The sequence below is a fragment of the Oculina patagonica genome, chromosome 7 (assembly GCF_052425735.1).
Source record: "Oculina patagonica isolate OP01 chromosome 7, crgOcupat, whole genome shotgun sequence".
Lineage (NCBI taxonomy): Eukaryota > Metazoa > Cnidaria > Anthozoa > Scleractinia > Oculinidae > Oculina > Oculina patagonica.
This window is the reverse complement of record NC_135764.1, coordinates 32,061,071-32,078,924: the sequence shown is the minus strand read 5'-3', so window position 1 is coordinate 32,078,924 and position 17,854 is coordinate 32,061,071. Positions and strand designations below refer to the sequence as shown.

The 17,854-nt window shown below is 38.3% G+C and overlaps 1 protein-coding gene across 7 annotated transcripts in view; it reads right to left on the bottom strand.

The window, feature by feature from the left end:
* Positions 1 to 2,452: 2,452 nt before the first annotated feature.
* Positions 2,453 to 17,854, bottom strand: part of LOC144659543 (uncharacterized) — a 43,168-nt gene continuing 27,766 nt past the window's right edge. For 6 of the 7 annotated variants that reach the window (XM_078520006.1, XM_078520007.1, XM_078520002.1 and 3 more), the window contains exons 9-28: positions 17,666 to 17,726; positions 16,985 to 17,014; positions 16,529 to 16,664; positions 15,961 to 16,051; positions 15,590 to 15,649; positions 14,920 to 14,980; positions 14,068 to 14,187; positions 13,005 to 13,260; positions 11,818 to 12,065; positions 11,111 to 11,295; positions 9,866 to 10,021; positions 8,531 to 8,671; positions 7,765 to 7,954; positions 6,912 to 7,033; positions 6,071 to 6,273; positions 5,616 to 5,656; positions 5,148 to 5,244; positions 4,875 to 5,032; positions 4,096 to 4,193; positions 2,453 to 3,817 (exon numbers count right to left, since the gene is read on the bottom strand). In XM_078520006.1, coding sequence (XP_078376132.1) covers positions 3,620 to 3,817; positions 4,096 to 4,193; positions 4,875 to 5,032; positions 5,148 to 5,244; positions 5,616 to 5,656; positions 6,071 to 6,273; positions 6,912 to 7,033; positions 7,765 to 7,954; positions 8,531 to 8,671; positions 9,866 to 10,021; positions 11,111 to 11,295; positions 11,818 to 12,065; positions 13,005 to 13,260; positions 14,068 to 14,187; positions 14,920 to 14,980; positions 15,590 to 15,649; positions 15,961 to 16,051; positions 16,529 to 16,664; positions 16,985 to 17,014; positions 17,666 to 17,726 — 2,652 coding nt within the window. In that variant the 3' untranslated portion in view covers positions 2,453 to 3,619. The remainder of the gene's footprint in view (positions 3,818 to 4,095; positions 4,194 to 4,874; positions 5,033 to 5,147; positions 5,245 to 5,615; positions 5,657 to 6,070; positions 6,274 to 6,911; positions 7,034 to 7,764; positions 7,955 to 8,530; positions 8,672 to 9,865; positions 10,022 to 11,110; positions 11,296 to 11,817; positions 12,066 to 13,004; positions 13,261 to 14,067; positions 14,188 to 14,919; positions 14,981 to 15,589; positions 15,650 to 15,960; positions 16,052 to 16,528; positions 16,665 to 16,984; positions 17,015 to 17,665; positions 17,727 to 17,854) is intronic. The other variant, XM_078520003.1, reaches the window with a different exon arrangement.

Here is a 17,854-nt window from a genome sequence, read left to right as displayed (position 1 = left end):
CCAACACTTGTGCAAAGATTTGTCACAGAGATAAAGAGAAAACGATTGCCCTCAAGACGTGCTTTATCGAACACGTAAGAAGACCAATCATTGTTTCTTATTTGATGACATGCAAAAATTCTGTTTGCCAATGTTTGAAGCGCTTTCTTGCCGAGATTGCTCTCAGAGATATAGAGAAAGAGATCGATTGTCCACAAGATGCCGCACTTTATTAAAAATTTGAAGATGAAAGTAAATTACTTGAGTAGAAGGAGTTCACTCATTTCGACATCTTGGATTAAAACTGTTTCAAAGCTGGAATATCTGAATAGAGTAGAACCTCGATTTAAAGAGCCTCTATTTAACGAAGTCCTTGGTAGAACGAACGATATTCTTCGCCCTAATAATAGTAAAAAATATGGAAAACAGCCCCGACATCGGAAACAGCAAACATATTTTGCCAGTCCCTTGGCCCTTCGTTATATCGTGGTTCCACCGTATACAGTAATTAAACCATGCAATCAAAATTTCACAGTAAAAAATGATGTATTAGTTATGCTTAAAGTGCTAAATCTTATTCTTAAGATCAGTTATTGAAAAAAAATTTACTTGCGGAACCATCTAAACAATTAGTTTTTAAATTTTTTGATAAACATAGAATCCAAAAAGAAATACCCCAAATAGAGAACAATCTCATCAACGAAAGTTTTGAATGGCGTGGCGTAGACATTGTGTTTCAACTTCCGTTAGCATTGTCAGTGTTTTTTTGTAGGAGTGCTTTCCATTTTCTGTGATTTCTCTTTATTCTTTTTCTCCGTTCAATGATATTATCATTTAAAACTGCAAAACTTCGATGCTTTCCCAATCGTTTTGTGTTTTTATCGTTCGAATGTAAAGAAATATTGTCGTGATTTTGAATCCCAAACTCTCTCTCGTTCCGCAGATAAAATATACTGAAAATAGCTGTTTTAGGGTCTTTAAACGATACAACGCGGTGTTTTTAAGAGACTGATTCTTGTTTCATTACAAACACCTAAAATGATTGTAAAATTAACCCTTTAAATCATAATACCGGCCTTTAAAGTATTAAGCTACAAAAGTAAAGTTACCTTAACTTCACCGAGAAGAAATTGAAATAAACAAATGTTTGAAACAAGTGGCGTAAGTCTTGTTTTCAAAATACGCTCAGTTCCTGACGGAGCTAAATTGTTGATTTGTTTTCTGTTTCGTCTCTTTTTAAGTGCCGCCCAAAATAATTTCAAATCGTATTCTTTATTCGTCTTATTAAAGGTGTTTAGGGTCGTTATTAAATCCAACCAATACAAGAATTCGCTGTGTCCCGGTGTTATTGTGGCGGCCACGCTTTTAATATTATCACAACCACTTTCAAATTAAAAAACACCCCAACTTTGAATGTTTTTCGAACAGATATTTATCTTGTAAGAATCACTTTTTCGCCAATGTATGAATTTAAATTTCTATCTGATCCACCTGCTCTACGTAACGGCTTGATTTTCAATAGTGAAGATTTTCCTTTTTCAAGGCGTCAATAAGTGTCACTAAAGTGCCAAGAGAGGGAACAAGATTAAAAAAGTTTTTTATTATTTTTACCATATTAATGAGTATGTGATATTTATTTAACTTATCACCTTTAATTTGTCTCAAGCATAAATTCAAGTTCAGTTTAGTTCATAAAATTTTGTTCTTAATGAAAATCAGTGGAGGTCAAGAAACCCTGGCGAGTCCATTTTGTTTGAATTTGTTGTTTGCTTTATACCACTTGTCGCAAATAAACGATTCTTCTTTTTTTGGATAAATTTTCTATTGTCGCTATTGTGGTGAATCAACATTGACCTTGGACTCTTCAATTTTAATTTGAGGCCATCTTTTACACTGCAGGCTATTAATGAACTGAAAGAAATCAAGAGAGACGGTCTCCAACACAAATCCATTGATTTCTTTCTTGTGGACAACGGCTAAACATGATAGGCTGCACTATCGTCTCGGGTAACTATATGAGTAGTTTTTAAAGGAATTGAAACAACCGTAACCGTATTTTACTTCGTAAAGCCAAAATGAAAGTTTTCACTGTACAAACACAAAGAAGCCAATGAACTATTCAGAACCATCCAAACCATGTTAAGCGCGGGAAAACCAGGCCCAAACGGCTTTGATGCTGATTGCATTGTTGGACTATGATTTGGAAGATTAAGTTGTGCGACTCTTTTACTGAGGGAAGTTTATCAAAATGTGCAGATTAAAATTGGTGGCTTGAGACTAGAGAGCTAGATAATTTTATGTATATATTTTATGGGTTTCACGGATTTGTCGCCCATAGGAACCCCTTAACCCCTACCCTGCCCCCCTCCCCCTCACACGCACACGCACACAATGACACACCTGTTTATGTGCAACCATAAGTTCAAAGTGGATTTATTTTCAATTCAACTTCAAACAGTCATAATATTAATAATACTTAAAATCGTACACATTGTCACCTTTTATATATATAACATCATGATGTATACAGTTAAATAGTTGTTTCGATCATTTTGTATGATACATCTTTACAACAAATGCAAAAAAGTAAAGGTCTTTAAGCTTTTTCACAGTTTTCTCCTTTTATCGTGGAATTAATAATTGTTTTCAACTAGCAGCTCTAATATTGGTCATCTAGTGTAACAGTTGCGGCTGTTTCGGGGGCTAGTCTCTCTGAGAGAAGCGAGCCATTTCCGGGAGAACTTGCATTGCGAGAACTGCTAACCGACACCCAAGATATACTCCGAATAGGAAAAGAGACTGAAGAAGCCGGCAACTAGTTTTCAAAACCGGTATCAGTGGCAAAAAGGAAAATAATAAAAATAGATAATAATAAAAGCATTTATTTATACACGATGGAGTTAAAGCATAGCTAATGTGGTCGAGTCTTAAATAAGAACGAAAACTATTTACATCATTAAGAATAAAATCTGGAATATCACGCAACCTCCTGGACTAATTTCATTCCCCGTCGTTGTTTGCGTCGTCACGCAGCATTGCGTGACGACCACAAAATGCGCTGCATGCTAGCCCTGTGTAGCATATCCTTTCGTATCAAGTCAGTTTACCCGCAGCCTATCTCCTACGTTGCCCTAAAAATTTGCCAGTACCCATTTAATTTATACATATGGGTGGAGATCGAGTGAAGATCTGAAAGACGAGTGCCTTGCCCTCAGTCGAATTGCGGATTTATATAGAATCCGACATGTCATCTAGACCTTAGAAAGCCGGACAAGTGTAAATGAAGTCATATCAGGCTTATTGTACTCTTTATGTACGAAAAACATTTGAAATGAGGAATTCAAGTCTATAATACATTGGGGCAGCGTGGGGGTAGGGCGTTTTACCCAGTACTCAGGCGGGTCCTGGGCTCTGAGCCCTTTATCCAGCCCCCATTCGTTCTCGGTTGTCCCGGCCGGAGTCAAGCTGGGACGAAAAGCTAACTTGGCTAGATAACTTGGCTAACTTGCACCAGCCAGGATTCTTGACTACTTAAGGTGTTGTAGTTTGAAATATTTCTTTTAAATACACGAGTCGCATAATCTTGCGACAAGCTGAATAAAAAGTTCGAAATCATAGAAAAAATTATTTAGTCTTTGTTTTAAACCACCCATATGAAATTGGTATCTTCTATGTCAAGGGGCGGGTTTTTTGACGGAGAAGGGTGATCGATTTCATCTCCAGCTGTCTTTTCGAACGAGGCTGACAGATCCTCTGAATCATGGGAGCTTTCGTAACCAGCGTTTTCTTCGTCTCCTGAAAGTGCTATTTTATTTTGTAGAGATATGTTGCCAGGGCTCTGTCAGAAAAAATGAACAAAATAAATATATTAGAAACTACATAAATAGCTTCAGCCTTTGTCAATCCTTTAAACCTGATCTACCTCTTAATTCTCCTAAAAGTATCGTTACAAAGTCGAACATGCAGGTCACGGAAATCAATCAAACGATCACATATGGTTAACAATCAAGGAGAATTTGCATAATGATCATGGTGAACATTACGGTACCAACGGTCCTGTTACAATCAACGAGGGCTCATACAGCCCCTGAGTGTTACTTTGGAGATAAAACTTACCAACTCATTCGGAAACACCTCCATTTCCAATTGCTCATGGTCAGCGGTCTCCCCACTGAACGTCCCATCACTGAAGCCGATGAGGTTGCCAACAGTGTCTAAAGTGGAACGGTTTATTAATAATTAGGTAAGTGTTTTATACGCCCCTCGGTGCAGCACAATCGTTTTAGAAATTAATGGTTTTTGTTCAGAATAACCTGCGTAGCTGGCTGTTTCAATGGCGCGCGATCGCAAGATACGTGAGCGGCAAAGTCGAATGACAACTTGTGAAAAAAAGATAAATAAAAAGGTCAGCAGGCTATTGTCAGAATACGTGTTCATATGTACATCTAGCTTGGTTTGACAAAACGTACACTCTAGTCTCGTGCCAGAAAATTGAGCAGCGGATAGGGGTTCTGTTTTGGAACCTTGTGCCGGGTAGCTCAGTCAATGGTCTAATATCCCTAGGGAGCCCTGGGTCAGGCTTTGAATTTCTTACTTGCTAGGGGGGCGGGGAAAGTCAATTTTTTTGTCCCTTTCAACAAAGACTTTGCTTTGACAAAATATTATAATAATGTTGTCATAATTGTCGTTTTTGGCAGCTGGGATGAACTTTCTTGAGCACTCTGAGAGCTTAGCTGTGATCGGAGATGGGAAGGCTTTGCACCAACCCTCCTGGGCTAGCCAGAATCCCACGCGGGAGGGAGGGTAGGGACAAGTGAATCGGTGGTCTTTTTGTCCATTTACTGGGCACGTTTTGTTGAATCAGGACAGACTGTATTTTAGGGCTTCAGTCATACCTCGGCCAGCTGTGGGAGGCAGAGTGAAGTCCTGGGTGGGATCCACATTAACATAAGGTTGTTCTTCCTTCTGCATCTCAAATAACTGTTCCCTCAGGGTCTGGAACGAGGGTCGGTCCTCACACTCACGTGACCAACAGGCGAGCATGATCTGGAAACTAGGGAAGGAACCAATGAAAAATAATCAGGAGATCGCGTGCATGTTTGCGTTTCTACCTAAAAAAAACATCATCATAAACATAATAATAAAAAATCTGAGAAAGTGTAACCTACATTTCATCGGTGCAGTTATTTGGTTTATCCATCCGATTTCCTTCCGTGAGGAAATCTAACAAATCTCTGTCGTTTATTGTAGGGTAGGGAAAACCACCTGAAAAAACGTATACACAAAGAGACATTTTAATTGGAGATTTACCGTTTCCAACTCACTCTATTTGATTTGGACTGATTCCATTTCAGGGATGAAATTATATTATTATTTAAAACAATGGAAAATACCAAAGGACAAGATTGATAAGCGGTTTTCAAAAACTCGTAAATTTTGTCTTCGGGCTTACAGAAACCAAAATGTAAATCAATTGTATGAGAGGGGAAAATGTTTAGACATCCTCTTTGTCGACTGTTTTGTAGCTGCTATTTCATCATTATTTGCAAAAATAGTCGTTTCTTCTTTCAGTAATTACAGAGGATGTAAATGCAAAAACCAACAAGCGAAAAAAAGTAACAGTTTTTAGAACTCACCAAGTGTGCAAATCTCCCACAGAACAATGCCAAATGCCCATCTGCCACAAACAAAAGAATATAAAAAGAATTATTGGATACCCATTGTAAAAGAAAACAACACTCTTTGAAACACAGAGAACGAACTCTAGGGTCTGGAAAAAGGACCCTAGTCACCCAAGCTTTTGTTTTTTGTTTACATACGAGCGTTTCGGTATTTACTATTATATTTTACGTGGACAGTGTCTAAACGTAAGAGATTACTGTTAACCTGTTAAAGGTAAATAAACGGACTTCGAGCAACACAACCTAAAGCAATGTAAAGAAATTTCGTGCACCCAGGAGACATATGATTGGGGGCTACCCGTGCACCATATAATTTTAATAATTTCGATGGCATCGAAAATAGCGGAGGCTGGCTAGGGTCCTTAAACTCATACTACGAACAGACACGCATTATTGGTCTTAATACTTACATATCGCTAGCGGTGGAATAGATACGTTCCCGCATGGCTTCTATAGACAGCCATCGTAGAGGAATTTTACCCGTGCTCCTCTTCACATAAATTCCTTCTCTTGACAGACCAAAGTCAGAAATCTTGAGCACTTTCTCGTCCCCTACGAGAATGTTTCTCGCAGCCAAATCTCGGTGGACTATTCCTTTTCCCGCAAGATACGCCTGAGAACAAAAGTATCAAAAAATTACTCTGAAAAACAAGTTTAAGTTGACTCAGCCCTGAATTGCAAAAGCGCACAAGCAGACACAGTTTTGTTTCTGAGTTTTCGTGTCGCTGTAATCCAAGAGTGTCTTCTTTTGTGTTAGGGACCGGTAAACTTTTAGGTGGGAGGGGGAGGGCTGGTGGAAGTATGGAAGCTATCATGAGCTATGTTAAAGTTACTTTCCCTCCCCTCTATAATCCTCTATGAGCACAATTTTATGCAGACCCTCCCCCAGTCTTACCCACTCACTCCCTTAAACCTCTCAAACATGCGTGCATAAATTCATGTGCATGAAAATCATTTTGCACCAGCCCTAACCACCCTCTAAATAATGACCGGTCCCTTACATGTCTATATTTAAAAGCTATATTTAGTCAGTTATTTTATGGTCTACCTGGTGTTGCATTTTGTCAGCTGACGGTTGAACGTTAATCAATCTGACACTTTTACTATGTTGCAGGTCAGTTTATATTAAGCTTGTCAGTTCATGATCATTTAATTTTAGTTCGGTGTCTAAGCCGATTCAACAAATAAGGATAAAGTAACGAGTTAGATCTGAAATGGAAAATACGAGGAAAAAAATGTGCTGCTCCTTACCATTCCGTTGGCAATCTGGAAAGCAAAGGATTGGAGATCAGTAGAGTCCAGTGCACCATCGAGACTCAATGCTTTCGTGGGAGAGGCAGCCTGGGCCTTAGCGGCCGCTTTGGAGTCCAGCACTGAAAGCAAGTTAAAAAAGTCAGTACTATTTACTTCATTTACACAAACAAGTCAAACAGAATGTCAACTCGACAGTGAAAATGGCAATTCTTTTATATTACGATCATCAATGACGAAAAACCCACGTAATGGCTACAATCTAAGATAGAAGAAGCCTGTCCTATACTTTAGTTAGAAAATCGACTTGGAGTTTGTTACAAAAAACATAGTTCTCATAAACATAGAGCTGGCAATAAAAAGAGGGATGTTCAACAAATACGACTACCAGATGAGAATATAATAGAAATAGCGACTATTTCGCTGACATTTCACGAGTTGAACTGGCAAATTCTGAGAGTTCTTTTGTTGCATACACAGTGTCATAACTAAATCGCGCAAAAACGACCCAAAGTTTCCTATCCTTTATCCTAAGTTTTAAAGTCGTGCAAACATTTGTCATTTGTTTAAGGGGAGCAGGGGTGGCGCAGTGGTGAGAGCGCTCGCCTCCCACCAATGTGGCCCGGGTTCGATTCCGGCCCGGTGCCATATGTGGGTTGAGTTTGTTGTTGGTTCTCGTCCTTGCTCCGAGGGTTTTTCTCCGGGTTCTCCGGTTTTCCTCCCTCAACAAAAACCAACACTCCAAATTCCATTTCGATCTTCGATGCACGTACACGTCTCAACGAGCTCTAAGCTCTTCGGTGTTACGTGGGTAAATAAATTACATTTACATTTACAATAAGTAGTTTCTCACCCAGTGTTGTCTCGGTATTATTTGATACATCCGTGGGGATCCTTGGTCTCGGTGTATAATGCACCTGAGGGTCCTCAGAGTACCTCCTGGCGGTACTTAAGGCTCTAAGGCCCTTTAGGCTTGCTGATGAGTGACACCTGTTAATCTTGGTCTTTTCGCCGCTTGGTTCAAGAAATTTCTCGTATTTTTTCTGAAAGCAGATGTTACAACATGTAAGACAATTACGTTTTTACTAAAAGATAAGCTTCATGTCAACAAAATTGACGATTTTATGAAACAAACTCTAATTCCCAAACCATGACGACGATTTTTTGTTTAACTAAAAACCAATGAATTCTCATACGCGATTCTGTGATAAATTTATTGTTTATATTCAATTTTATATGTATCTTTACGATCGCTTGGTTTTAATTACATTTTTTTTAAGTTTTAGGGTATAAAGGACTTCTTTTGAAGAAATCAATCGACTAAGAATAAATTAAATATATAGATTTCGCAAATGGTCAAAAGAGAATACTGAAAAAAACGAACAAAGAGTTTTAATTATACAAAAAAGTTAAAGGTAAAAGGGGACGAAAAATAAGAAACATAAGAATTCAGGGGATCATCTGCTAAAATACTCGACATGTTTAGATTTGCAAATTTTATGAATAAGGTCTTATATAATTATTAACTGAGACTGTTTTATATTTATGAAAAATGTTTTGGCTTGATAATATAGTTAATACGAAGTTTATTTAGGAAGTTAAAACAAGTTTATTCTTACGAGCCAATTGCTGATGGTGAGTTGTTTACCCTCCGATTTACATTGTCTTAAAAGTCGACGTTGATTGTTAGACTTGGTCGGGCTGGGCGTTGTTATCTCTTGTTCTGGTGATTTCTGGAGCTGGTTAGCAGCTGAGGCGGCCTGGAAACGATATTAATAAATACTAAACTTTGGCTTTTTGCTAATTAGAAACTGTTCATTGTTTTCCAAAAAATGAAGCGAAATCGAGCCTCGATGGTCAATTAAACCATTTAACTAGGATAGTATTTCGTAAAATTAGGAAAAACATTTAACACTTTTGTGGAGTTAGTCAAAAAATAAAAATAAAAAATACTTTGGCTTATGTGCATGCGCCAAAGTAAAATATTCATCAAAATCTTCCTGCATTGTCAGAAAATGCATTTTTAGCAAAATTAGAGAACTTTTGGACCGTCGAGCCAAGAAAATCGATTAACGGTTAAAAAAACCACGCGTTTTTAGGAATAATTTCAGCATATTAAGGGTTAAGTGTTAAGGTGGGAAACAGAAAGTTTATTGGCTGGTGAAAAAATGATTGCAAATTGAGTTAGCAAGAAGTTGTCAATATTAGTTAACAATAACTGTCGCTATGACTTTATGTTCAATAAGGCGGTTCTTCAAGTGACATGCGTTTTTGTTACTGTGCTTTTTTCTGCTTTTATGTTTTTTTTTTCAGAGTCCTCCTCGACGTACGTACGTATACGGACCTCCCCCTCCAGAATTTAAGGTAACGAGTAATTTATTATGAACTTGTACTAGTTACATGGCAGTTAGACACGGTCATACATTAACTTGCTGACAAAAATGTTTGACATTGAGTAAAGATATAAAATTGTGTTACACCGATTGTTGTAAATTGCTTCGCCAGATAGGTTTCTGTATCTCCCGAGAAACAAGCACCTTATCTTCTATAAATCTTCTATATAGTTAACTTCTGGTACCAGTCACCTTTTGAAGGCGTTCTTGCGACTTTAGAATATAAGTGTACCAGGCATCAAAATTAATCTTTTTTTCCACGAAATTCCAGACAATCATACAAAAGATGTTCTACTTTTGTATACGATTTTTTCATGTAAGTGTCGTTTTTCAGAGTCTAGTCTGTTAGTGCTTAAGTTTAATGAAGGTGGGTTAATCTAAAAGCAAGAATGCTGTTTTCTTATCAACCTCGTGTAGTTAACGTTGGTGTATCTAGTTTAGTCTTTTCGCCAGAGCTTCCATAACACAGTCATAACCCTAACCCCCACCCCCCCCCCTAGTTTTTAACTGTGTGAGACCGTGTTAGCCCTTAAAAGTAAAACAATGGTGCCCAGTACTTACCGAGTCACCAGTCGGGGACACCAGTGGACGATGGGAGTAGCCTCCAAGACCAGTCGATTCCGAGCCTTCTGTCGGTGTTTGTGAGAAACTTGATTTCTCGTCGTTTTTCAAACTTTTTAAATCTTCTCCTTGCAACTTACGATATTGTTGTTCGAACTAAAAAAAGGAAAAAACACAAATTTTAACCTGCTGTTATGAGCAGCCTGGTTTCAAGTCCCAACCGAAATAATTGAGTTGTGTTCTTGGACAAGTCACTTCAACCTTATAGTGGTCTTATAGTGTCTCTATCCACCCAGGTGTATAAATGTGAATTAAATGCTGAGGATAACCTTGTGATGGATTAGCATCCCATTCAGGAGTAGGCCTTTCTCGATTATGCCAGTAGAACTGGCATTTAATGCTACTAGAAATTCTCGCATAAAGCCAAAAAAATGCTAAAATAATGCCTGATTTCTTTAAAAAATGCCACTTCAAGAATGCTTTGTTTTATTTCAAACAAAATGTACAAACTCTTACATTATATGCTCGTATCAACAACAGGTGATACTTAATAATTGTTTGTTTATAAAAATAAAAAATAGAAAAAAAATTCAAAATTTTTTAGACACACACGCAAGTAACACAACACAAGTACACAAGTAACACAACGCACAAACAGTCGAAACAGACAGAAAACAATCAAATTAAGTAATCAAAATTGTGAAACTTTAGGATTATTTATCCTTCTAAGTTCTGAGTGCTGAAATTTGGATCACAGTCATAAAAATTACAGAAAATGCTAGCAATTCTTTTTCAAGAAAAAAACGAAAAAAAATGCCGAAAAAAATGCTGGCATAATCGAGAAAGGCCTATTCAGGAGGCGTAGAATTACTCCTGGCTACTTAATGCCACAGAAATCGTGGATAAGCGCTAGCTCGAACATAAAGTTGACTTTTTTTCATATACGTGGTAAATGCTTTGTATGAGGCTTTTGTGCTGAGGGAGTCAAACATTTTTTGAATGACTTGCCCATCGAAACGAAGTGCGTATTCAGATTTCTCTCTTCGCAAGCTCAATTCAATTTCTGTTAAGCTGTAGAGGCGTTTGAGATTCGCGTTAAAAGAATTCAAACTGACATCGTAGCTCTACAGGCATCCGTATAGTGTCTCCGATTGGTTGTTATTTAATTTGCGCGCGAAAACTCAAAATAAAACCTATTTACTCAAGCTTTTCATGTTTTATTTACATTTCTTTTCTAGCTATTACCGTTTTTCTCAGGTCCCTTAGGTAGTGCAACAGGTCCCCGTGCGGAACGTATTCAATCACTAGACACAGGGGAGGGTAGAGCGTACAGCATCCCAACATGGTCAACACGTTCTCATGCCGTCCAATAGTCTTCATGAAATTGATTTCCATCTTAAAATCCTCCATCTCATCTTCATTTGCTTTTTCTGTAAAAGAAAAATGTTTTAAAGTTTTGTTGTCGCTTTCATGTTTTAACATATTCCTAAAATACTTTCATATGTTCACTTTAATTAACAGGAAACGCAAGCAGCACCGTTTACCGTTTACTGTAATCTTCTGTAATTAAAATGAGCTAAGTGCTCGGTTTATATACCCTCCTTACCTTTTGAGCATAAAAACCTCGCGATTACAAGCTTATCTTTCTACTACAGTAAACAAATTTCGGTTTTAAGACCCTCGGTTCTTTTAAGTTCGTTTCTTAACTTTTTTTTATTATTCCGATTATAAAGGAAAGGAAAATACCACTTATAAGTTCTTTTAACATAACTGTAGTGTTAGTGAAGTATGTTTCAGTGTACCGTACACGAAGTATTTAGACGCGCAAAGCATGTATGGGAGGTGATATAATTAAATCATGGCGGATTTGATTTGAGTGTATTATATTACTTGCGTGCAACAATCCAGTTCCATCGGTTTAAATACGGTGTTGTAATACGTCAATAACTAACCGTTGAGTACTTTGACGGCCACTAGAGTCGTATCTTCAGTTCCTCCCATACCATAAGCTTCTGCTAAGAAGACTTTACCAAAGGCTCCTTTTCCCAACACTCGTTTGAGCTCCAACCTGTGGAAGCCAAACTCGAACTCATCCGCCTCACCAGTCTCCAACGCTTCTTGGATGCGCTGCTCGACATAAGCTGGGTTCAGCTCCAGGCCTCCCTCAGACTTGGAGGGTAGATTCACCACAAGGTTAAACCTGAAAATAAATTTCTTAGGTACAGAACAATTTTTCCAATCACCAACAAACAAATGATGCCAATAATAATAATAACAATTTGTTAATTTATAGTGCACTTTTTAACATAAAAAAATGATCAAAAGCGCATTGCGATATTAAAACCTTAAAATATTAAAATATACTAAAAATCTTAAAATTTACTAAATATCTACATATTATTGACTAGATCTAAAGGTTTAGACGAAATTTAAAAATTAAAATATAGATAAAAAAAATAAAAACACTTCTAAACCGCATTTGTCATGTTCATAGTGTAGTTTCTGTAGTGTCTCTTAGCAGTTGCAAATGTTTTTGGCAAGGAGTATTGTACCTGTTGTTTGTTCTATCTTTCTCTCGAAGGCAAGCGAGCCTTTGCGAGACCTCACGAGAGTTGATACCCGACTCAGTTATGTTGTGAGCTATGGCAAATCCGGTTTTCATGCCATTCCAACGCTGGTTACCTCAAGATTTATGTCAGATTGCCTCAAAAGTTTGCTTGAATCTTTTTATAGTTTGGGTTTTTCATCTTCCTGCAATTATCTGTGGCATTAAAACTCCACGAAACGATTGCAATGTCTATGGATAGGATCACTTTTTGTTCTTTTCGGCAAATAAAAAAATATTTTCTTCTTCATGTTTGTACTTCCCTGCTCCTTAGTGAACGGTTTTAAGTCGGCTTCAATGACCTTAACTTCTCTATCATTCGCCATCTTTAAACCGGCGTTGGGCAAAGTTTGGCAGCGAAATGACGTCATCAATATCCTCACTGGTGAGGATATGGAAAATATGCCACTGCAGTCCCAGATGGTCAATTTATCAGTGGTCAATTTTCCAGCAAAACACTCGCGTCTATATAATAAATATAATTTTAATTTCCAAGAAGCAGAGATTATGAGAAAAAGTAACATGCTGTCTTACCTATCATAATCATTAGCGTAAGAGCTGGACGGATCATCAGTAAGATTCCTTCTGTAATTATTCCTATCGTCTAAATGATCCGCAAGGCGCTGCAGCCCCGTGGGAGCCCTGTGCAGCCGAGATGGCTTCTTGACTTTACGATAGTAACAGAAGAACCCTATCAGCAGCAACCCAATCACCAACAGCAGGACAATGGGCACAGTAATGGCCGCCACAGTCGCTGACGACAATCCTTGTTGCGCTTCTGTTATGGCAACTGTTAAAAAAATAAGAAGAGGGATAAAGAAGCGCCTCCCGGGGAGGGGGGGGGGTGGAGAGAGAGTCCATGTTCCCTTGCTCCCCCAAAAAATTCTCTTGTGTTCCTCTGTTTCCCAACTCTATTTTATCGATTTTACGATCCCTATTTCCTAAAATATCAGAAACACAGCTTTTGTTACCATATTCCCAGCCTTATTTTCTTTTTTTTCCTTGTTCCCAATTATTTTATGGCCCTGTTCCCTGCCTAGGAGGGGGTCATACGGATTGACGATATGTCAACTCAGAACAAACCGACTCACGTTCAGTTTCCCAGCCATTTTGAGCACAGTACCGCTTACTTTTTCTGCTTTTCACACATTTTTCCTGCACATTAACGCGTGGAATATAATAATTTCTTTCAGACTAAGGTATGCGAATAGGCCTTATTCGTATTCTCGGTATTGGACTGGAACTAGCTTGCAATGGAGGCTAATGCGGGTAATCTTTTCAAGTGCAAATGACATGAAGCTGTTTTTAATGATATTCCACAGCATGAGCCTCCATTGCAAGCTAGTTCCAGTCCAATACCGAGAATACGAATATGGTCTATTTGTGAAATCGTAACAGCAACGATATAAAGGCAAGAGAGTGCGGTCATCTGGGTACCAGGCTGTCGGCTGTGACAGCTTCATAGTGGCGACAAAAACCTTTAAAGGGGAGTAAAGCCGCACATGCGGATTTCACGACACTTCCATTTTAAAACTTCGGTCGGTCAGTCAAATGACAAACAGGATTTTTGAAAACCTGAAGCGCATAATACACGTACCTCCTCCCGCTGTGGTACTTGTAGTCGTGACAGTGCTCGGGACGGTGGTCGGGACAGTACTAGGGACAGTACTCGGGACGGTGGTCGGGACGGTAGTCGGGACGGTAGTCGGGATAACAGCTATTTTGATATTAAGAAAAGAAAACTGTTAAGGATGATTTTCAGTTATAAGGCCATCCCAATAAAATGTTTCGTTTCCCATCGCCCCGTCTCTTGTGATGGTGGGTCGGTCGGTCGGGCAAAAAAAAAAAGAATGAGCACTTGAAGGGTTCTGGGTTCCAGAAAAGGCCGGGCTGCTAAGTAAGAAAGCTTGATTACAAAGTCAACTCGAAAACGTGGTCTTTTCGTTTGTTATTCCTTAATAGTCTTTAAATAACGTAGTATCGATGTTTATTAAAGACAAAGACATCACATCATACCAATTGTTGTTAATAAAACAAGATCGTGTGCTTGTAAAATGAAGTACTTGCTTCTTTGATTAGTGAATCTGGATTTTTTTTTTTACTTTTCGAAAAAAATGGGTCGGTTGGGCGACGGGAAACGAAACATTTTATTGGGATGGCCCAAGCAACCTATGTGATTTCTAAATCCTATAACGACAATAGCAGGATAATTTATTTCAGTCCAAGTAAAATGTCAAAGGATTCTACTGACGTCGACTATCAAATAATGTCGTCATAGCGGATACATAAGAAGGTCTTGCTACCGTCCTTTGCATTAAACCATTTTGAGATTCGTTAATATACACTTCTTCAAGAGAGTGTTTTTTGTTATTTTGAGACTGGTACGAAACGTTTAGTGCTACTTAGCGAAGTAAAGCCAGCAGCGATTTTTTTGTATAAGTGATTTTACCATTGAATTCTTCTCCTTCTGTAGGCGATAACTGGCAGCCACTGCGATCAAATGCAGCAACCTAGTAGAGAAAAAACGAAACGTTACTAACGAGTCCATTTAAGAAAACAAGAAGCTCAGAGAGCTTTAAACCGCGCGTGATCACGTTACCCCGCCAGTGTATATTTACTTCCAACTGCTAGCCCGCTAAAATATATTTTTCTTTCACAGTATGAAAATTAAGTGTTTTCTTTGAGTCAAACGGTGTAAAATCGAAAATTTCACACAAAACATGCTAAGTATAACATAACCCAACTATTCGTAAAATTTCCATTCGTTACTGATTAATAGCTTCGGTAAACAATGCGTAACTCGAAGTCTAGTCGAACGAGACTATGGTCTGGTCACTGAAATAAAGCCGGCAAGGGTAGAACATCAACCGCTGCTGCGCGCGGTTAATAAATGAAAAAGGGAAAAAAAAGAAAATATATCTAAATTTGGCACGGTTGATTAACTAACAAGGCGTTTATTACCAACTTAGAGCTGACAAAGTAGATTAACCGACATTCATACATAGAACATGTGACGTATCGATCGTCAGCTAGCACTCGAAACGTTTGTGACACGTTAGTTTTTTCCTTTCGTGTGGTTTTGACTCTTAAGCGGAATAGAAAAGTTTTTTGTTGCTTACCAGAACATGATGTTTCTCATTTTTAGTCAAGTTATGGAAAAGAAAACTGTAGTTAGTCTTCTGAAAGTAAAAATAAAAAAGAAAACTGATCATCACCCTGCCGCCCAAGTGAGTCTTTATGTAGAAATATAGCATAATAAATTGTGCATTAACTGAAAAACTCGGAAAAAAATTCCGAGTTCCTGATGGGATTTGAACCCACGACCCTCCGTGATCTAGTCGGATGCTCTACCACTGAGCTATAGCTACTGGAGACTCTATGCTGTGCATCGATAGTGTATCGAGTGAAATACAACAAAGATTATTCAGTGATGGAATTTTATGATGACGAATCAGTAAAATATTTGCCAAAGCTAATTACTGAATCTTACCACTCCATGTAAATCTGCACGAACAATCTCTCTACTGTGTTCGTCGCCTAATACTGGACAAATACCATGAGCACATTCCAGCATGACAAGCCTAAAGAAAAGCAAACAAAAACCTTTTTAAAACTCTTGCCCTATTTGGTACTTGAGCCAAAAACTCGGATACGCTAAAGTTCAGTTCCTTCTCAAGAACTGCTTCGGTTTGTGAAAACGTTTTAGAAGGGGTTCAAATTCGCAATGCTTTTAATTTAAATCATACTTATCAGGAGATGAATAAAAACAATGATAAAAAAAGTTCAATTCCTTCTAAGAACTATACCTAACTGCTCACCAGAGTATACAATCCGTACCCTGTCTTTTTCAAAACAAAATGATCAAAATCAAGAGAGGATCCTGTTTCGTCAAAATCTATAGCCTATCAGTCAAACCTCAACGACTCGAAAACCATAGCCTTCGGTGCCACAAATACTTATATAGCTAAGAAAAGGGAGTACTCTCTCCCCCCCCCCCCCCAACCGGGAATTTTTCATGTAGGCACTACTCTCCGCATAATAATGAAAACTCAACTCACTTAAAGAATGCAGGTTTCTTGTTCCATGCCTCGGTGCTCCAAGTCACATTAGCCATTGTTTTGTTAATGGAGTTTTGGTAGCCACGAATATCAATGTGAATAAAATCCGATTTTTCCACTGATGAAATAGAGCGACCTGACGAAAACACCAATTAATGTTCAATGATTTATACTGCTATCAAGTAAGAAAAAATTCCATTTGCTTTAGATGCGTTCATTCCCTAAAGGCTAAATCAAGCAGAAGTGTTTCATACGAGCTTATCCATGTTTCCATCGCGTGAAGTGACCAAAGTATTGCTCCCCATGGATAAAAAGCTAGCTCAACGCAAATTATCCACCCAAAGCCCCACTCCGCAAATCCCTCACCCAAAAGTTTGGCAGGCCCCAAACGAGCCGGGTTTTTCAAGTATTTTATAACGTGTTAACGTGCTATCCTCGACCTCTGTTGATACTTACTATCACAGCCACAAAATCCATGGATGCATTCTGGAAAAGAAATTTTAATTTCTTTGAAAGTTGCAAGGCTTGATTAAGGATTTAATTATGACTCATAAATTACTAAAATACCTACAAATAAATTTATAAATTTGGGAAATGACAACTGAGGGACAGTAAGTATCTTTAATAAGATATCAAGACATAACATATTGCTGGGTAATGCAGATTAAAGAAAAATCCTGAAGCTTATTACACGATATTGAAAGTCGTTGATTGCTTTTCAACATCCCCTTCAGTTTAGTTTTCCGTTGTATGAACAATCAACAGTGGAAGATGGGGGAAATCAGTGAGTTTCATGCGGCAACGGTAATACGATCCTTTTAACCCGGGTTTTAGCGTTATTGTGTGACAACGATCTCGTACCCAGAGCCCGCGTTACACTTGTCCAGCGGAACGTGGGCTCAGGGATCGAGATTGATCATACGATTGAAATGATTAATGTCAGGAGCCCATTGTTAATGTACAATTCCTGGCGTATCTTGATTGACAAAAAAAGGATAATTTCTAAAATAAGATAACCTTGCTTAATATCAGTTACACTATTCTAAACTTTTGCCAACTGCAGACATGCTCGCTTTTAGAGGCATTTCAGCCTGATCAGTTTAGCTTTTCATCAATACACCAAAAAAGGACACTTACGTGGAATGTAGAAAGTTGCCAATGCTGTGAACTTTCCGGAATCAGCCAAATCGGAATGTAACTGCAAAATCGATGCAAATCGAGAGAGACTAGAGACCTTTTGCTTCAGGTTTTTTATGGGAAACCTCAAACCGCAAAGTGCAGTTTGCGTTAGACGTTTGCAGTCTCAGGTTGCCAGAGTTTCGAATT